A 19,308-nucleotide genomic window follows, 5' to 3' on the forward strand; every position below is an offset into this window, starting at 1 on the left:
ACATTTAATTCAGCCGTTAATGTCGGGAAATGAAAAACGATAAAGACAACCTTTGAATCTTCGAGACCTGGTTAAAATGAAGCGGTAGAAGACTCCCTGTTGGAAACTACACCGTCACCACAAACCACGAGGTCTTCACCTCTCGCGCTCATTCATCTGCAGTGCGTGCACACGACATGTGTTTAGCCCCAGCCCTTCAAACAGACTCCTCTTCGGACTTGCTCTTGCGTGGAGATCCCAACAGGAGATCTGCTGACAGATCGCAGTGGGAAGCGCTAAGATGAAGTGTCAATGCAGCTGTAAGATCCTGTATGAAATCCCCCGTTTTGGATCTGAGGGAGCAGGCAGTCAAAGAGAGGCTCGGTGGAGGAGTGCAGTGCATATGCAGTTACTCCCACCGCCGCTCATGCAGGAGGCCCTTCACTGTAATCCTGCCTCTCGAGGCTGCGTACGCCAAAGAAGCTGACAGGAATCACCACACACACACACACACACACACACATATATACACACACATATATACACACACACACACACACACACACACACACACACACACACACATACATACACACACACACACACATATACACACACATACATACATACACACACACACACACACACGTGAATGCAAGCCAATTCACAAAATTTACAAATCTATGCACTCCTGTTTTTATAGCACTACTTTATTCATCGTTCTGCCGCTGTGTGTAACAGAGGAGGAGTGTCTCAGATATTTCAGACAAAAGCCGAGCAGGTTTGAAAATAAGAGTCAAACTTCTGTGACCGGAGTACATCGTACTGTTGGCACACACAAAGCTATGCACTTTCAGTACAAGGAATTCTTCTCAGGAAAACTCTTCTGTGTCGCTGACTTTCAGCCACTCTTTCATGTCCTTTAAGTGTGTTGGATAAACCCGGCATGTGAGACCAGATGAAGTCCCCGAGGCCACGCAGACTCTACTTGTGAAGTTATGTTATTTGGGTATGAAACAAGGCTCGGGCAGCGATGAGCGAGGACTTCCCCAGTGGCAGTATCCAAGAAGCTTGAACGAGAGGGTGAGGAGAGGTTGGCAGAACAGAGAGGGAGATGGACTGGGAGAGAGGAAGAGAGAGGAGAGGAGAGGAGAGGAGAGGAGAGGAGAGGAGAGGAGAGGAGAGGAGAGGAGAGGAGAGGAGAGGAGAGGAGAGGAGAGGAGAGGTAAAGTGAGGTGAGAGGGAACGCTGAAAAGAAGCTCCAGCAGACTTGAGGGAAAGAGAAAGAGAGGTGTGACTTCTTCAGTGCTCACCCGCGTGTGTGTGTGTGTGTGTGTGTGTGTGTGTGTGTGTGTGTGTGTGTGTGTGTGTGTGTGTGTGTGTGTGTGTGTGTGTGTGTGTGTGTGTGTGTGTGTGTGTGTGTGTGTGTGTGTGTGTGTGTGTGTGTGCTGAGCTCAGCTAATGCCAAGCTGCCATCTCCAGTGGGGCATCAGAAAACCTGCACTGGCAGAGAATCAGCGGCAGGTCAGACCGCTGGCGTTCAGTCTTTCAGCGAGCCGGCTGAGGTGGAGGGAGTGAAGCCACTCTGACAGAATACCAAAGAGAGCCGGCCAAGGTGGAGGGGTGTGTGTGTGTGTGTGTGTGTGTGTGTGTGTGTGTGTGTGTGTGTGTGTGTGTGTGTGTGTGGAGGGAGGGGCGGGGGAGAGGGAGGAGGTTTGCTGGCGTGAGGGAGGAGTGCCAAAAACAACTGGTATGAAAGAAAGATTGACAAACATGTAGACACCTCCAGTGAAAACATATAGATCCTATCACTGTTTTAGGAAAACTGTTATACATCTTTGTGTGACAAATCACACTTGTTCTTGTTCTGTATTTAGGTACCGATCGGTACCGGGGAGGAGTGATGATCTTCCAAGATTTCACCACTTTGCTGTTGCAGCTTTGAAAGTTCAGCAGCATTGAAGAGTGAAGTTTCTCACCCTGTCAAAAACAGACTGAAGGTGATGAGGAAGGTGAGAAAAATGAAGTCTGAGCTGGAGACAGAGAAGAAGAAGAAGAAGAAGAAGAAGAAGAAGAAGAAGAAGAAGAAGAAGAAGAAGAAGAAGAAGAAGAAGAAGAAGAAGAAGAAGAAGAAGAAGAAGAAGAAGAAGAAGAAGAAGAAGAAGAAGGAGGAGGAGGAGGAGGAGGAGGAGGAGGAGGAGGAGGAGGAGGAGGAGGAGGAGGGGTGGGAGATGCCAGGGTTATCCATATTCAGGCTCCGGGCACGGCTGGCACACGGAGACAAGGTCACCAGAAGAGGAGTCGGTTGGCGGAGAAATAAGAGCCAGACTCAACATCTCTCTTCTGGCCTCAACGTTCACACGTTCAACTTCACAGCTAACCACGACTTATGAGTAGCTTGGTGGATAAACCCGACCCAGTTTCACTGCGTGGATATACGGGTCTGGCGCCCTCCATAGGGAGGCTGGGATCGACCTCGGGGTCTACTCTGCCACCACTGACACTTCCTACCGTGTCCACCGAAGCCTCTTTTTTCTGAGTACATCATATTTTTTCAGTTGTTTTTAATGACCGCCAGCAGCGTGACGACGTGCTGAGTAGGTGTGGGCCGTATCATATCATCCCCTTTAATAACGGTATCATTTTTCAGACAATTGTGTTAAAGGCAATTTGAGTGACTGCTGTTTACAAAAAACTGAGATCATTCATTATTTGTTTAGTTTTTTTGAATATTTGAAGGCATACTGTTACGTTTATGCTGACACTTATTTTGTTGAAATTATACATTACACAAATATTTTTCAGTATTTTGTCACATCGTCAAGAATATAGTTATTGCAAAAATACCCAGATGTATCGTGATATGATTTTAGGGCCCCCTCTAGTGCTGAGCATTTATTCTGTGAGAAACGCTGAACGTTCGGTCTTTTTTTTTCCGGTCACCGTGAGTTCACAGAGAGTTGTGCTCATCACCGTCACCAGCCGTCCAATCACAGTGAATGAGGGGCGGGGCAAACACACTTAACCAACGACACTCGTCGCTGATTGGTCGGCCCTTAAAGAGCGGCTGTGCAAACGCTGACGCGGGTTCCCAGACTGTCTCCACGGCCAAGAAAGTTGAAGCTAAGTTGTGACCACCAGCAGACCACATGATCCCTTTCACAACGTATTGATGTGAAAAAGGGCCGATTAGTGGAGACGAGCCACAGGCTCACATGAAGCAGGCAGACACACACACACAGATACGACACTTTCAGAGCGGGAAATCTAACCTCTATTAAAGATTGAGCTCTGTAAGCTTGTGTCATCACAAACATGCCTATTGACATTCTTCCTACCAATGTCAATATCATCTGATTATGTAAAGACTGACCAATAGCTTCTACTCTATTAGCCGTGCTCCACTCACCCACACAGAATGCCTGATCACCTCCATCAGTTACCGGGGGCAACAGACTGACAAGCTCACACCCAGGGCCTCAATTAAACGAAACAAAAAAACAGACCACACCAAAAAAATAAAACAATAACTGCTGCAGCTAGACTCTCCGGCCACCTCGTATACACTCAATAAGCTCACTTAGCCTTTGGCAACAACACAGCAAAACCACTGTGTGTGTGTGTGTGGTGGGGGGGGGGGGGGCTTAACATGGAGGCTATTTGAATACAAAACAGCTTGCGGCAGAGGATGAGAACTTTCCATCTCTCCTCTCTGAGCTGTCAGAGGAGGAGTCTGCGGGGGGGGCAGCTATTTTCTCTGGCTAAAAGGCGGAGGAAGGAGAGAAGGGGGAGGAGGGGGGGGGAGGAGGAGGGGGGTGTCAGGAGACAACTTACAACCCACCCGACGGCCTCGGAGGAGAGAACCAGCACATTAAGCCAGGGAGAGAAATGATGTGGCCAAGTATGGTGGAGAGGGAGGGTGGGGGTGGAGGGGCTGGGGGGGGCCGCCTGAATCTATCTCCATTAGTAAGTGTGGACCATCAGAGGATTCAGACTCAGACACATGCTCTCCGGTGGGGGTGGGGGTGGGGGTGGGGGGCTGCAGAGCTGACTGATGCAGATGGGCTGTTTCATCAGATAATGTCAAGCTTTTCCAGTCAAAACCTGCCATGAACAGAGCAGCCCAAACCTTGGACCGCATCCAGGGACCAGAACCAGAACCACAGCTACTGCAGTCAGCTGTCACAGACAAGGACTCTGTCTTTCTGTAGTAGTGACTATCTATCAAAATAAAAAGTATGAGAAAAAACACTTCGCTACGCAAAGGGGGAATATAACTAAAAAAAAATTAAATACTAAAATACGTAGAAGTGAAAATGTACTTAGAGCTCAAACCTCACGGTAACTTTTGGTGCCAATGTTGACGCCAATATAAGGTAGGAACAAAATTCAGATTTTGATACATCAGCCAAAATATGATTATTAGAGTTGTGACAAAGACATGAAAAGGTTGTTTTACATCAGTGCATTGAAACCATGAACTTCACTGGAAATACAGTATAATAAATATGAATCACTATAAAAGAGAGAAAAAACACAAATAGAACAATTTTACATCGAGTTCTGTAAGAATACGTTTTTATATTGGTCAACAGATAGGCTAACGCCGATATGCAGTACCTGTGATCGGCCAACAGTCGGGCTCTAATAAACAGTATGTGTAACGTGCATGTGTAATAATACAAAATATAATTCTAAATATGCACACAACACTCCACATGCCAACACAAATCAAAATGCACATCTGCTCAGAGTCCAAGTAAAATAGAAATTATGCGTATACGGCGGATGCTTTTGTAACAATGACAGAAACTCTAAGTGGAGGTTGACCTCATCTAAAAGCTGCAAATTCAAACCAACACATCAAACACGCTCTTCTGGTCCTCAGCTGTCCAGCTGAGGGTTTCCATCAGTTACATTCTGACGGCTGTAATTTTACTCTCCAGTGTGCTCACGACCATTTAAAAATGTGTATTTCTTTATGAATCATCTTCTACCAAACAATTCTGGTTTAAAGAGCTCCAACTTAATATGCATTGCATGTGAAATATTGTTCCTGCAGGGACAGAGTGTATCAGCAGGTCAAGCAGCGTCACTGCCACATAAACAGTCCACCGCTGCTCAGCTTTCTTAATTAAGCCACTTTGTTTTTATTTGGCCTTTTTTTTTTCCTTGAGGCTCGGATTAAATTGGATTCTAAATGATCCAGAACCGATAGAGCAATCTTTACTGCCATATTCTTAGACAGGGTGTTCACTAAACTGTCACAAATATGCTGGCAGTTGGGTAATTTTCTCCAGCGACAAGGCGGGCGAAGTGGAGAGCCCAGGTCTCCCCAGGGGGATTGTGGGAAGATTGCAGGAGGGCATATGGCAAGAATGGGATGGGGTGTGCACCGCGGAGCACACCGTTTATAGCCAAAAGCCCCTCGAGACACAAAGAGAGACAAGCAGAGGAAAATGAGATCCTCTTCACTTCACTCAGTATTCCCCACATTCGGGCTTTTGTGAGGTCATTTAGGGGAGGAGCGCTCACCAAATGGTCAAGCAGCGCAGTCAAACACCTCAAACGGCTGTTTATTGCTCATTCCGAAGGAAAACCTCCCTTCAATACCACATAGCCTGCAGAAACACTAATGTAATAGCCAAGAGAGAAAGTTTTCTTAAGCCTGCCACCGGGAATTAAGAGGTGGTATTTCAACATTACAGGGCAGAAGTCGAATTATAAAAAGGATAAAAGAGAAAGAAAATAAATGTGAGAGTGTAAAAAGGAGAAGAGAGAAATGAGCAAATGAGGGACGGAAAGTTCACATGGGGGGAAGGAATGATTTCCCTCCTCTCTACACAACCTGCACCGCGGGGGGTTGTACACAGCTCCGATTCAAACACACTTCCTCCTCCCACCTCCCCCCTCCCTGTCTCCTTCCCTCCTCCTCCTCCTCCACACTTCCTGTACAGAGTGCTGCAGGGTACCGGGAGAGAAGGGAGGCAGCCAGAAAAAGCCTGATAGCCAGGAAGCGGTCACATCTGGCCCTCGCTAATTCAATTCCACACAAGTTTGCTTTTCCTCCTCATAACATAACCTAATTAAAAAAAAAATTAAAAAAAAAAATACAGGAATTGGAGGCGCATTCATTTCCAATTCATCATCTGGGAGAGAGGCGGACGAAGACTTCTAAAAAGGTTGGGTCTTTTTTAATTAAAATCTAAATTGCCCCACGCTACTTTGAATTATATATTTACTAGAAATGAATCCGACCGCCAGTGATTACACAAGCCCATATGGCTATCAATACCTCACATTATTAGACACACTTGGGAGTATTAGACACACTCCCCACCTCCTACATTTGCAAATTCCAGTGCCCCAAAGACACAGGTGTGACAGGAGTTTTTAATTTCCAACTCTCAAACTTTGAGATATCCTCACTTTTCTGCTGAATACAGACTTAAGGATGGCTGAAGTAGTTTTTTTTAGTTTTGAATGTTAACTTATTTTGGACGTCACATTGACAAAATGATGTATTTCTGTGATTGGGGACCGTCACGTGTGTTTCAGGATGCTGATTAGGATTTCCGTACGTGTAGCAACATATGGAAGTCCTCCAAGATTATATTCTTCACATGTTCATCCTGATTGTCGGTACTGTAAACCTGCTTTTACTGCGTGTCTGTCCGTCCTGGATGAGAGATCCCTCCTCAGTTGCTCTTCCTGAAATCACTTGCAGGGCTTTTTGGAGAGTTTTGTCCCGAGGGTCTCGGGACAGAGGGTTTCATATGCTGTACAGTTTGTACGAGGGTGGATCTAGAAGTTCAGAGACTGCTTCTGCTTAGCGTGAATTAGGCGCAGCACCGTGACATGCACGGAGCAGGAGGAAGATATAACCCTGATGAATAAGAGGTACACATTTTGTAGCTTAATCAAAATCAAAATCAATACCAAGTTCTACTGTGACGTTCTGAGGCGTGTAAGAGAAAACATTCAGTGCAGATGACCTGAACTGTGGCGCAACAACACTTTGGTTCTCGCGTCCACTCAAAGCTGAAAACACACAAGTTCGGTGCGCGTCACGGCGCTGCGCATTGTTAGTGCGCAACAGGAGCAGTCTCGGATTTATCGATCCACCCTCGTGAACCCCCTTTAGGCAGATGTGTGACTTGTGATGTGGGGCAAAATAAATGAAATTGACTCGACTATCAGTTAAGATAGGGCCCGGTGACTCTGACTTACCCATGGCTTTGGTCTCTTCTCCCTTGGCATTGAGGATAGAAAACTTAAACTTGGCGCGCACTTCACTTTTTGGGCAGCTAACCAAGAGTAGGTAAAGTGATAAATAGTCTTTGCTCTCCTCATCCAGACCTTTAGGATTCACACGCAAACACCTGGGAGGAAAAAAAAAAAAAAAAAGGAAGAAACAAACTGGTGAGACGGATAAAGCTAATGTAGCGCTTCAGTTCCTGGAAGCATTGTTCATAATGTTTATATGCAATAATTACATTATTCAATTAGTAATGAGTAATTTTCGTCATGAATTGCTGTCATTTTCATGCTTCCTCATCAGCAGCATTAAGATACCAGAGTTTTCTAGACAGTGACGATATACAGTAACTCTGTGGACCAAAGAGCAAAGACTCTGAGCCTTTTTAACACGCACACACAGCAACAAAGACGCATGCCAATATTTCAATGTTAAACAGCATTAAATCTGCAGATGGCCAAATTGCCAAAAGCAAAACAATTCAGTGTTTTCTTTCCTTAGCATTTCGCAACTTCTGACTGAGGATGAGCTTTCTAGCTAAAAGTCCGGAAATGAAAGAGAAGGAGGATATTCCCAAATCTACAGTAGATCCACTGTTCCAGGCTGTTTAAATACAGAAATACACCGTGTTAGATGTAAACAGTATATTTTACTCTGTTCAGTGCATTAAAACTGCAGTTTGGCAAAAGAATCATAGCTTGCACAATGAATTTGTAACATACGCATTGTTTGTTGCGCAGCCTGCTCCAGTTTTAGTAACATGAAACGCTTTATCACGGGCATACGGATGTAAATTAACACGTGAAGCATCTGGAGGGTGTAATTCAGCCAAGCCATTTAAGAGAAATACATTTTACAAATATCCTATCAAATACCGTCAAAAACCATCTTGGTGTGCAGGAGCTCTACACCGAGAAAAATCAATATCTATATATGGTGTAATGTATCATTCATTTTATAGGCAATTGTCCAATATGGTTTCTATTCGCCTAAACAAATGACCCCCGTTATAAAAAAAAACTGGCTGGGACTCAGAGTACTCATCTGCATGCAGCAGAAACTATTCCGATTTTTGGCACTGGCAGTAGACTTGTAAATTTCCATTTCATAGCTGTATTTTTTACCTGTATTGGAGACAACCGAGCCTGAATTCTTGACAGGTTTTTATTAATTCATCTATGTTAGTCTTTTAGTTCTGTCCAGGGTGGACCCTTTCGCCCAATATCTGTTTGGACGGGCTCCAGACTCCCCCGTGACCCTCCACAGGATAAAGCGGGTCCAGATAATAGATGGCCGGATGGACAGTCTTTTTCATTATTGTGCAATTTGTCAGTTTTGCTCACCCAGATCCAAAAAGACTGCAGGCGCCTGCAGGAGGATGTGCACTCAAAGCAGAATGTGCAAAAATATTTTAAGTTTGAAATGGTTTCTCTAAAATGTTGCCATTTGTTTCTAATTTTAACAGATGACTTCTCGATCCCGGGCTGCAGTCATTACTTTCAGCCCACTCAAAATGTCTATGACCGCTGCGTCGCTGCATGAGATGTTGGATGTTCCCTTTCACTCTCTGAGCTCTTCTGTATAAATGAAACGGTGGCACGTCATCTTCTTTCAACGGTAATTCAACATCAATGTCACGCAAGAGTATCTCAAGGCGACTGCATACGTAATAAAACAGGATGGCTGCGTGTGTGGATTCAATAAGCAGATGTGCTTGTCAATTGAGCAGCTGATCCTTCAGTTGGTGGGAGTCTGGGTTGTAGAGGAAGCACTTTCTTCAGCTAGCCACTTTGTCCAGCGATTCCAGAGGGATTCGGAGGATTTCCAAGGAGTGGTTGAATAGTAATCCCTCCAGCATATTCAAGGTCTTCCTGCAGGGTCCACGAAGTCCACCAACTCCTCACAGAGCAAAGCAGTTCATACTGAAATCACACTGCGTCTTCTTCTTTCCAGGGAACAAGCAGAAGCTTGCAGTGAGGCCACGAGAACAGCCTGAGAACCAACTCAACCACCACAGTCCACAGGTACGACTGTCCTAGACCTCCACGTGAGGTGAGCAAACCAAGAGACCAGACAGTATTTGGAGCCCGGAGCATCCATTCTTCACTTTTTCCACTGCTTACCGTGGTCTAGATTGACAATGCAAGCAGATTAAAAAAAGGTAGCTTCAATTTCCTTCTAGCAAAGCGACATGCTCCAGCTCTTTCTGTGGGATACCGCCTCAACCTGCTCCTGTCAACACAAAGAGCAGCAGGGTGCTTGTCTACGTCTCCTCGTCGTAAAGGAGCTTATACTACTTCAGAGAAAATTTTACGCACAATGGCACCTTGCCACTCCGGAGCATTTTAACTTAGACCTTCATTTCGGCTTCAATTTTAAAAGACCAGAGCAGCGACACAGCCTTCGTCAGATGTGCGTGTCGGGCCTCGCGGCTACAGCATGTTATCCAGAGAATAGTCGTCTTGCCTATTTAAACGTGTGACGCACATGTTTCGCGGCAAAAACAGACGGAAAACATCTGTGATCACGTGTGTACTATGTAATCACGGGTGACAGCCTACGTCAGCTGTAATTATATCATGTCAATAATTTAACAGGTGAAAGGCAGCGTTTGTTCACTGTGCTCTCATCTCTGTGTCTTGCTCTGAACGGGGTAAACAAACATCATGTGACTGCTTCGTGGGTGAAACTCTTCACTCGTCGCACCTCAAACATTTGATTACCGATAGCTATTATCTGAGGACGAGTCAATGCAGAAAGATGTTACGGGCAGTAGCAGCGCCGCCGCAGACACGAGCGAGGTAAGCTAACGCCACGCTTCTTCTACTAAGTGTCATCAGGAGATTATTTCTTTATCATGAAGAATATGTCCAACATCATTAACTTTAAATGTTTTAAAAGAAATTGCATCTTAATGTTTTTCATATTCATTCTGGTATTCATGGTGATTTTATGCTGAGCCAGCCACGTAGAGAAAGCGAAGATACAGACAGATTTATTTCCAGCCAGACAAACTGGTACAAAAATTATTGCTGTTAACATCTTTGCAAATACAGATTAGCTGAAGATACGCTAGATACAACTGAAGCTGAAAGCTTAAAGATCTTCCTGGATCATTGGTGCTCCACATGTGAAAAAACGTTGATGTTGATGGATTTAACCTCTTAAAACAGTGTTATACTGTCCGCCTCAAAGATGCAACGAGTAGGAAGTCCTTGAGAGAAATGTTTGAGAGGATGTTCTCCAAAAGCATTGTTGGAGGAGGAATGTCTGATAGCTACTACAACCACTAACCATTTGAGTTTGTCGTTGGCTCCTGAGGAGAAAGTGGAGCTTTTGATGACCTCTCCCATTTCCTCGCGACAGAAGCTGAAGTTGTTGATGGTCCACATGTAGGAGAACTTCACGACTTTGATCTGCACACACAAAAGAAAAAAACCAGAGGATGGGTTGAAACCAGATCTCTTTATTTATATATTTACCTATTCTATACGGGTAAGTGGTGTTTGGTCAGCCTGGACTTCAAAACCGCACATCAAAACTGCCTTTCATCTTAATAAACACTGACAACAAACGGAAGGGAAAGAAGAAAGGAGATTGTAAAAGTGGCAACGGAAAAAACAAAACAATTTTTTGCAAGGACGTAGCGGAGATGAAAAAACAGACATCATCAATGACGGACTTTATCTACCTCGGCTCTTAACGGGAAAGTGATGTCTGAGGTAGCGACACCTGTATTACAATGACTGAAACAGAGTACAGATAACCTTTAAACAAACAAAACATGTCAAAAGACAGAAATTTTTAAGAGAAACAAATTAGGCTTGTATTGCTGAAGCAATCAGGACAACAGAGTGACTGGATGAATCGAGACGTTGCCATCAATTAAGGTCCTCACTTACCACAGCAAAGTGACGAAGATTTTTTTCCAATTAAGTGGACATCAATGAGCATCATTCTCTCTGTCTGACTGACAGTAGGTTTCATGTAATATTATGCAAAAATGTATGACAGAACACAAAATAATTGACTGTCAGTTTCATCCCTTTAAAAATATCGCAAGTTGCAAGAATGAGGTAGTAGCACATATATCAGTCAGTCATTTGATCACACCTGGCTATTCCTCCAATTTAACAATACACTAACATAACATCATCAGATAACATCATTTTTTAATGTTTAAAATTGATGCAGCAGACCCAAATATATCTTCTTTTTTTTCCACATCCTCCACTTCCTTCTTTCCCCACAACCCCTCTCGGCAGCTCACAGTTCCTCTGGAGTTCCAGGTTGTTGTTCTTGTACCTGATAACGTCGCCTCGAGCCTCGAGCAGAAAGAAGGAGGTCTCGTAAACTCCACGACCCCAGACTTCTCTTTTTCTTTTTCCACTTTCAAACTTGTTGTCCTTATAGCCAGACTAACACAAAATGTCTGAAGACATTTGAGACAATTTATCAGATTTGTGCACAGCTTGCTCTAAAGTCACAAAGGCTCAATAAAGCTTTTTTTTTTTTTAACATAAGCAGTACCCAGGTCGTCGGGACTACCAGACCAAAACTCACTTTGTGAATAAATTGATCCGGCCACCCTCCATTGGAGACTGTTTCCAGTCATTGCAACCAAATGGGTTTAGATTTGGTGTTTGAAACTATTTTAACCAATCAGCATGGACTCCCATGTGACGTATGTTGTGCACCGAAATGCAGTAAGTTGTAAACAACAAAGATTATCCCTGAATGTGAGCAGAGTGCAACGTCATGTTGGTAAATGACCTTTGCAGACCAAAATTTAAAAGCATAGTTTTTGCTCCGGCTTCAATTCCTCGATATTTTCAAATGACTCCATCGAGCTTCATCTCCGCCGCCATTGTCAGAACTACATTTCGAAACAAGCGCTTCACTAGCGTCATCGCTCTTAGCCACTCCCACCAGTTGCCGATTGGTCCACCCGTGAGAGTGGCTGCCAAAACCTTCATGCGAACAGGGCTTCCAGACTTATAATCAGGAAGTTAGAAGCTGTGAGCAAAAGCCAGACGAGGCCTGGTTAGTAGCCGGGGCCTCCAGATCAACTTTACTGTACAGCATCAGTGGAATCCCCCTTTAAGTCTTTACAAAAGTAGGAGTGGCAGGGTGCTTCCTAAAAAAACAACTTAAATGCATCAAACTAAAACTGTATAGAGTCTTGAAGTATCTACAACAAGGGATTGGTTAGGTGACACAGCCAATCACAGGTGTTCCTACACACAGACAGATATTAATGCATCCCTCACCTGAGTATAACACCAGCTCTCAGCCACAGGGCTGCTGGACATCTCTGCCGGGGGTGGGGGGCTTGGGACGCTGGACATTGCCAGCGTGTGTGCAGAGGGGACCTGAGTGGCAGGAGCACCGGCCGGGGTGTGTACGGGCGGTGGGGTGGTTGGAGAGGAGGTCAATAATCTCTCAAACGCCGGCCGTACGGATGAATCCGGCACAACAGACCGTCTAGACTCCAAAACAGCTACGGGCACCCTGCAGGGACACACAAGCACAGCCATTAAAAACAGCTCCGACGTTAAACCACTGCAGCACATTACTATGAAAATCTGTGACCTTGTGTGTCTGTGTGTGCGCGTGTGTGTACGTACGTGTGTGTGTGTGTGTGTGTGTGTGTGTGTGTGTGTGTGTGTGTGTGTGTGTGTGTGTGTGTGTGTGTGTGCGTGCGTGTCAATGCAATTACTAATTGAATGGTTTAGTCTAATTGAGCAGCATTTCCTAGTAAGTAGGACGTAAGAGCTCTGAATTTATTCATTTCAAAAGAGGTTTCAGCATTCAAAGCACAGCAGCAGCGTGCGCTCTGCTTCACGGAGGGAAGCCTTCCTTTATCTGTGCGCGGCTTCACCCTTTGTTTTGCTATGAGAGGAGGAGAGTGCTGTGCCAGCCATCTGATTCCAGCCAGCCGGCACCCGTCCGCCGTGGCTCTAAGTGAAGGGCAAGACTTAAGACTTTCATCTCAAGCTGCCAGTCTGTACTCACACCACACACACACACACACACACACACACACATCACACACACACACACATACACAACACACACACACACACACACACACACACACACACACACATACACATACACAACACATACACACACACACACACACACACGCACACACACACATACACAACACACACACACACAAAAGTTAACACAGTGCTTTCAAAAGGCAGTGCTGACTAAGAAAGGTCAAAGCTGTTTTTTTTGTTTTTGTTTTTTGTAAGCACCTGCATCCAGGATGTTTTCATTGTGAAATGCTATGATTGAGATTTAAACCGTAACGGCTTTCTTTTGTGGTGAAAGAGAAACTTCCTCATTATTTTTTTCTGGTTTTTAAGTTTCTTTGCTACACTAGCAGCCTCATGGGACTGAAAATTCAACTAGAACAAAAAAAAAAATATTATAAAAAGGAACATGTGACAGTTTGGTTTCAGAGCTTCATTTCTCTGCTGTCTGAACCTCTCATTTCCTTTTGGCCTCATCTCCTCTCTTCGTGCTCCTCCCAAGTTCCTCTCCACAGATTTCATACCTAAGTGGCCACAAGGTCTCGGGGATCTTGGCTTTTTTTCTCGCTCAACCTGCACGCCGATCTCCTGCCAAAGAAACCCTTCCACTCCGTTGTTTAATTAGTGTCTGATTGAAAGAGAAGTTCAGGACCTGAGAAAACTTGGCAGAAAGTGAGAGTTGGACCTGAGAGATGGAGCAAGAAATGAAGAGGAGGAGGTACGGAGGGAGCGAGACCCTGTCTTGGTGAGCGGGTTGGAGACAGAAGAGGCGACACCTGGATTTCAGCAGACCCAGACACGGCTTAATTAATGCTCAGAGATAAGGCCTGCATCTGATTCTCCTCCATTCTTCTTTTGTGCTATTTGTATCTGATGAAAAACACTGGTGGCATTTTCGCTCAGTAAAACAATAAAAGATTAATCATAAAAGTTGGGTGAAAACGGCTGCGCTGATTTGCAATTTAAATTACCTGTGACTTCCTGGCAATTAATTATCGTCCATGTGAGTGAGTGAGGGCTCGTACGCAAATGTGTTTTTTTTTCTACACACGTGTGTGTTTGTCTGCGCGTGTCATCGTTCGGGGATTGTTTCACAGCATAATCCCAAACACAATTCTTGTATCCTGTCCCGTAAAAAAAAGATGGCCGCGAAAGCCAAGTAATCACAGGGAATCAATTTAAGAAAACATGACAACACTGGCAGCACTGCTAACAGCCTCACAGCTTTCCAAAAAGACCCAGATGACACTTAACCAGAATAAAGCTGAGAAGGTTGGTTTTTTTTCATCCTTTTCATGACAAACATCAAGAGCAAAGCGGCGGGGGTAAGAAGGCAGCAATAACAACTCCGGAGAGATGGAGGAGATGTGTGCTAATTATAGGACTCCCTCAGAAGAAATGTCTTCAGACAGTTCATTTGTCATGGGAATCTGATGATGACAACATGAATGGGAAGAATGACTAATAGGTGATAATGCATATGATGTAGAGAAAATAAATATTGTCACATTACAGTTCATGCCAGGCAGAGATTTCACAGAGACTGCCCCCGCCCCCCAAAAAGGCAATTAAAAGACAAAGGAAGGAGGTGATGAAGGTGCTGTGCTTCAGATAAAGTGGTGAATATTTGCTGCAGCTACCCTCGGGCTCCGTCAGCACCTCGTAGTTTGGATAAAAAGCGGTAGAAAATTAGGATGAGGGTAAAGAGCGCTTCGAGAGAGACGTGCAAACAAGTTGAGATGTGCAGAATCGACATCTTAATCTCTCCTCCAGCAAATACAGCAAACTGAAGAAGCACACAACAGCACAAGCTTTGCAGACAGAGGTTGAGCACTGAATGCTGCATTGTGGAGCATAAACGTCCCGGCCTTGTTTAGACCCAACAATTTCTGGGGGGCTGTTGTTGTTGTTGTTGTTGTTGTTGTTGTTGTTGTTGTTGTGAATTGAGGTTTATTTTTGGGTCCAAACAACAATTGAATACCACAAGCTTCAAAGATTTACTACTATGACCACATCCACCCTTTTGTACAAAGGAGTACAACTTGTCATTCAGTACACAATGTCGGGGGGTAACTAATTATTATATTGTTATAATAACCTAAATATGTAGATGTAGAGGTGGGCGGAGCATCTGTTAACAGAACCAGGATCAGAGGTGGGCGGAGCATCTGTTAACAGAACCAGGCTCAGAGGTGGGCGGAGCATCTGTTAACAGAACCAGACTCAGAGGTGGGCGGAGCATCTGTTAACAGAACCAGGATCAGAGGTGGGTGGAGCATCTGTTAACAGAACCAGACTCAGAGGTGGGCGGAGCATCTGTTAACAGAACCAGGCTCAGAGGTGGGCGGAGCATCTGTTAACACAACCAGACTCAGAGGTGGGTGGAGCATCTGTAGGTTCTTATTTCTAAGTATTAAGTGTTATGACTGAATACAATTTGGCTGAATAAATCAGTTGAGAGGCTGATAATATATAAAAGAAAACATGACAGAAGGGTCTCTGAGACTCCTCCACCCCATTACAAGTGTTTCAGTCCGACCTGCGCTAGGATTCATCTGTAAAAGAAGCTAATCGAATGAAGGCTAATTACGGGGCAGATAAAAGGTGGCTTTGCTCGAGCTCATGTCTTTGCCCAAGAAAGGGAAACTGCAGTAAAAAAAAAACAACAACCAAAAACAAAAGAAAGAAAGAAAACTGAGGAAGAAAACTGCTAACTGGCCGTCGGGAGTGTCGGGACATTTCCTGGTGGTGTTAGGGTCGTGAAGAATGGATTGATGCATACAGCTGTTGGTTAAAAGGTGGGGAAAAAGACATGTAAAAGACATGGACCCCCTGACACTGCTTATGTACGTATAGGAGGCTTGTGACATCATAAAATATGAGGCAGTTTGTATTAAATGTTGATGATGAAACACATTCTCCTTCATTAAAACATAAAGCAGTTGATTTAAGCACATTTACTTATGACATGATGGTGAAGATTTGTAGCCTGTATGTACAACGCAGAAAAAGGATGGGAGAGTAGAGGAAGAGGAGGAGGAGGAGGAGGAGGAAGAGGAGGATGGGCCCGCTTGAAGAAAGGTACGCCAGATGAGGAGAGTGAGCCCTGCAGCCCATTTATATTCATTACAGGAGACAGTCTGCTCTCACTCTGCCGTCCAGGCAGCGTTTCTCTCCATCTCACCGTCACACACCTCAACACGCCAGGGAAGAGAGTCTGACAAACCCAAAGACAGATAGATGCAACTTCCTCTGCATAAACAAGAGCTGTGAGAGAGGCGGCCGTCATCGGGACTCGAGCCGGCGGCCGTCATCGGGACCGGCCAGCTGTCCGGACGCCGACCGACCTGCTTCAACCCGAGCCGAACCGCAGAAACATGGCACACACTAACCCAGTGCACCATGCTCAGCTAACAGCCTAATTATGTGACATTCCCTCCATCTGCAAAAAATCCTACATGGCGATAGCATATATTTCTGCACATATGTTACCTCCATCTGCAAAATCTGATAATGTGAAGTGCTTACAATGCATATTTACACTCCAGATCACATTTCTGTTCATTTGTTTTTCCATCTGTGCTCGTGACAATCTGAATAGCTGGTGAAGCACATGTCGCCCACTCCAACCTCCCCAACCTGCAAGCCTGTCAGCGGAGACAATGAATATTTAGCTAGTTTGTTTTCAATATGTTCAGCTGCTGAACTTTAGTGCTTTTTTTTTTTCTATCTCCACAAACACAAACACTTACTGGTTCTTATCTGAACATGTCTCGCTGTTTATATAAATGCATGCAAGTAGCAATATGTGTCTTTCAAAATAAAAGAGAAAATATAATCATGATCATACAAAGTATATCTCAAACAAACATAATATATTAAAGGCAATAAATGACAATAAACAATATTTATCTCCAAACTAATTTGGCTCCTGTAAGGCCGATGAGGAAGTGACTTAAGCTGCAATACCACCGAGTGCCAGTAGAGGTCGGCTCCAAAAAGCCTCCGGCGCCATAGATTCCCATTCAACTTCTCTCATCAAATACAAAGTCAATATGTATGGTGTTGTTAGCTAAAGTCTTATTAGTTTTCTGGCAATCAATGTGAAAATAATTCTATCACTAATTAGAAAAAGTGCCTCAAAAAGCTGTTTGATTGACAGGCCTGTGCTGCAATCAGATTACCGGTGGGCGGGACGTAATGTCGTCGGGTTTCCAATCAGATCAGTCAGATCCACCGCTGGCTCCTCCCCCAGCTCGTCCAAATATGGTCACTTCCTGCTCCAAACCGCTCCGAAATAGCAAGATGGCGCCAGTCAAAACTCGAACTCGAGGCCTCATAACAATCGTTCACAAACCAACGGGTGACGTCACTGCTGGTTCCCTACAGCCACAATAGAGGCCTCTGAGGGCTGAGAGTAAAAAAAATACTATTGCCAAAAGTACCACCCAGTGTCCTACTCCACTCTGTCCTCATGTTTCTGCTGCTTTTACGATCAAATAAAGTCAAAATACCAAAACAAGAACACACATTTTATATATCTTTTCTGTCCCTAAAAATGAATTGCTCTGTCAAAGGAGTTCTATCTCCAAGGCAAATGTACGTGCTGTTTGTTTACCGAAAAGTTGTTTTATATTAGATTTTGTTTGGGCAGTTATTAATTCAAATGGCACGAGATAACTTCAGAGTATCTTTTTTGTTCCACAAGACGAACACACTCTGTAGCTGCTAAAAATGATCATAAGCCAGTCATATCAATGGATTTGTAGGGAAAAGGTTGCGTTTATCCCTGAAATCCTTCTTTACGGCCATATGGCAGCGACGTCAGGCGACCGGGCCTGCTGTGAAACAGGAGTGACAGAACAGAGAGACAGAAAGCCTTCTGGGATTATTACAGCTAATGCTCAGACTCCCGAACACAGAAAATAGATTAATCATGAAAAGGGTAAAAAAAAAAAAAAAAAAACACATGCAAGCACGCACGTGCACAAATACACACACACACACACACACACACACACACACGCGCGCGCACAAATACACACACACACACACGCACACACACAAACAATGTGTCTCCATCTAAATTCCCTTTAACTTGTGAAATGAAAGGGAAATATCAAATACACAGAGCCACCCGACTCCCCATCAGGGCTCTACTTCCTGCTGCAGGGAGGGAAAAACAGGTGGCGTGGTGCTGACACTACGCCACCAGGTGGACGGGGGGTGGAGCTGCGTGATTTGGCCGCTGTAGAAAAGAAAAAAAAAAAAGGTAACGATCACAGCGGGGGATCCCGGAGTGTTTAGAGGGTCACCTTGTGCAACAACAGGCGGCGAGCGAAACAGCGAGGCGCAGAGACGGGCTGCGGAGTTTAGAGAGGACAAACGCTGACAACATGCCAGAAGAACCTGAGGTTCAGTGACAGTGATACGGATTTGAACGTATGCGTGACGCATTTCTGAACCCAAATCAAACGCCCACATGCCAAGCGCACTTTTTGCACAGCTTTTGAGGCAACCCTAACACCACCACCACCACCACCACCACCACCACTCGCTTCTCTGCAGCTCTGGTGAGAAATCTGATGGAGGGTTAATGAAGCCTGTTTGTTATAAGGTTGGATTCCATTACAAGCTTACAGGCAGCATGTACAGATTTGCAGCTGAGGGATCGGCAAGATTGATAAAGTGAATTAAAAAAAAAAAAAAACATACAGCAGACAGCTGTCTGGAGACGCACATCCTGTCAAATAAGCACACGGATCATATACAGGAAGTAATTCCAAAATCTGAGATGCAGGATTTCTGGCAGAAGAAGAAGAAGAAGTGCCTCGGTGTCTGTAATTAATGGCAAGAAAATTGAAACTATAGCTGCTCCAGGTGAGACTGGCAGGCAAAATAGGCCGACGGGGGGGAAGGAGAGCTGCCTCTCAGATGCCGGAGAAAAACGAGTCTTAGATGTGGAGGATGTATGAAAACATGTCGGCTGTAAAACAGTGTCTGTCCATCTTGCCCGAGGCGCCGCTG

General features: G+C 44.7%; 1 protein-coding gene across 1 annotated transcript in view; it reads right to left on the reverse strand.

Annotated features, from left to right (window-relative positions):
* Nucleotides 1-19,308, reverse strand: part of spop (speckle type BTB/POZ protein) — a 98,627-nt gene that overhangs the window by 41,096 nt on the left and 38,223 nt on the right. Inside the window, exons 3-5 of the mRNA XM_069165349.1 lie at nucleotides 12,508-12,748; nucleotides 10,532-10,653; nucleotides 7,210-7,361 (exon numbers count right to left, since the gene is read on the reverse strand). Coding sequence (XP_069021450.1) covers nucleotides 7,210-7,361; nucleotides 10,532-10,653; nucleotides 12,508-12,585 — 352 coding nt within the window. The 5' untranslated portion in view covers nucleotides 12,586-12,748. The remainder of the gene's footprint in view (nucleotides 1-7,209; nucleotides 7,362-10,531; nucleotides 10,654-12,507; nucleotides 12,749-19,308) is intronic.

This window comes from Embiotoca jacksoni, unplaced genomic scaffold (genome assembly GCF_022577435.1).
Source record: "Embiotoca jacksoni isolate LCO1_2020_lvr unplaced genomic scaffold, fEmbJac1.0.p SCAF_34, whole genome shotgun sequence".
NCBI lineage: Eukaryota > Metazoa > Chordata > Actinopteri > Embiotocidae > Embiotoca > Embiotoca jacksoni.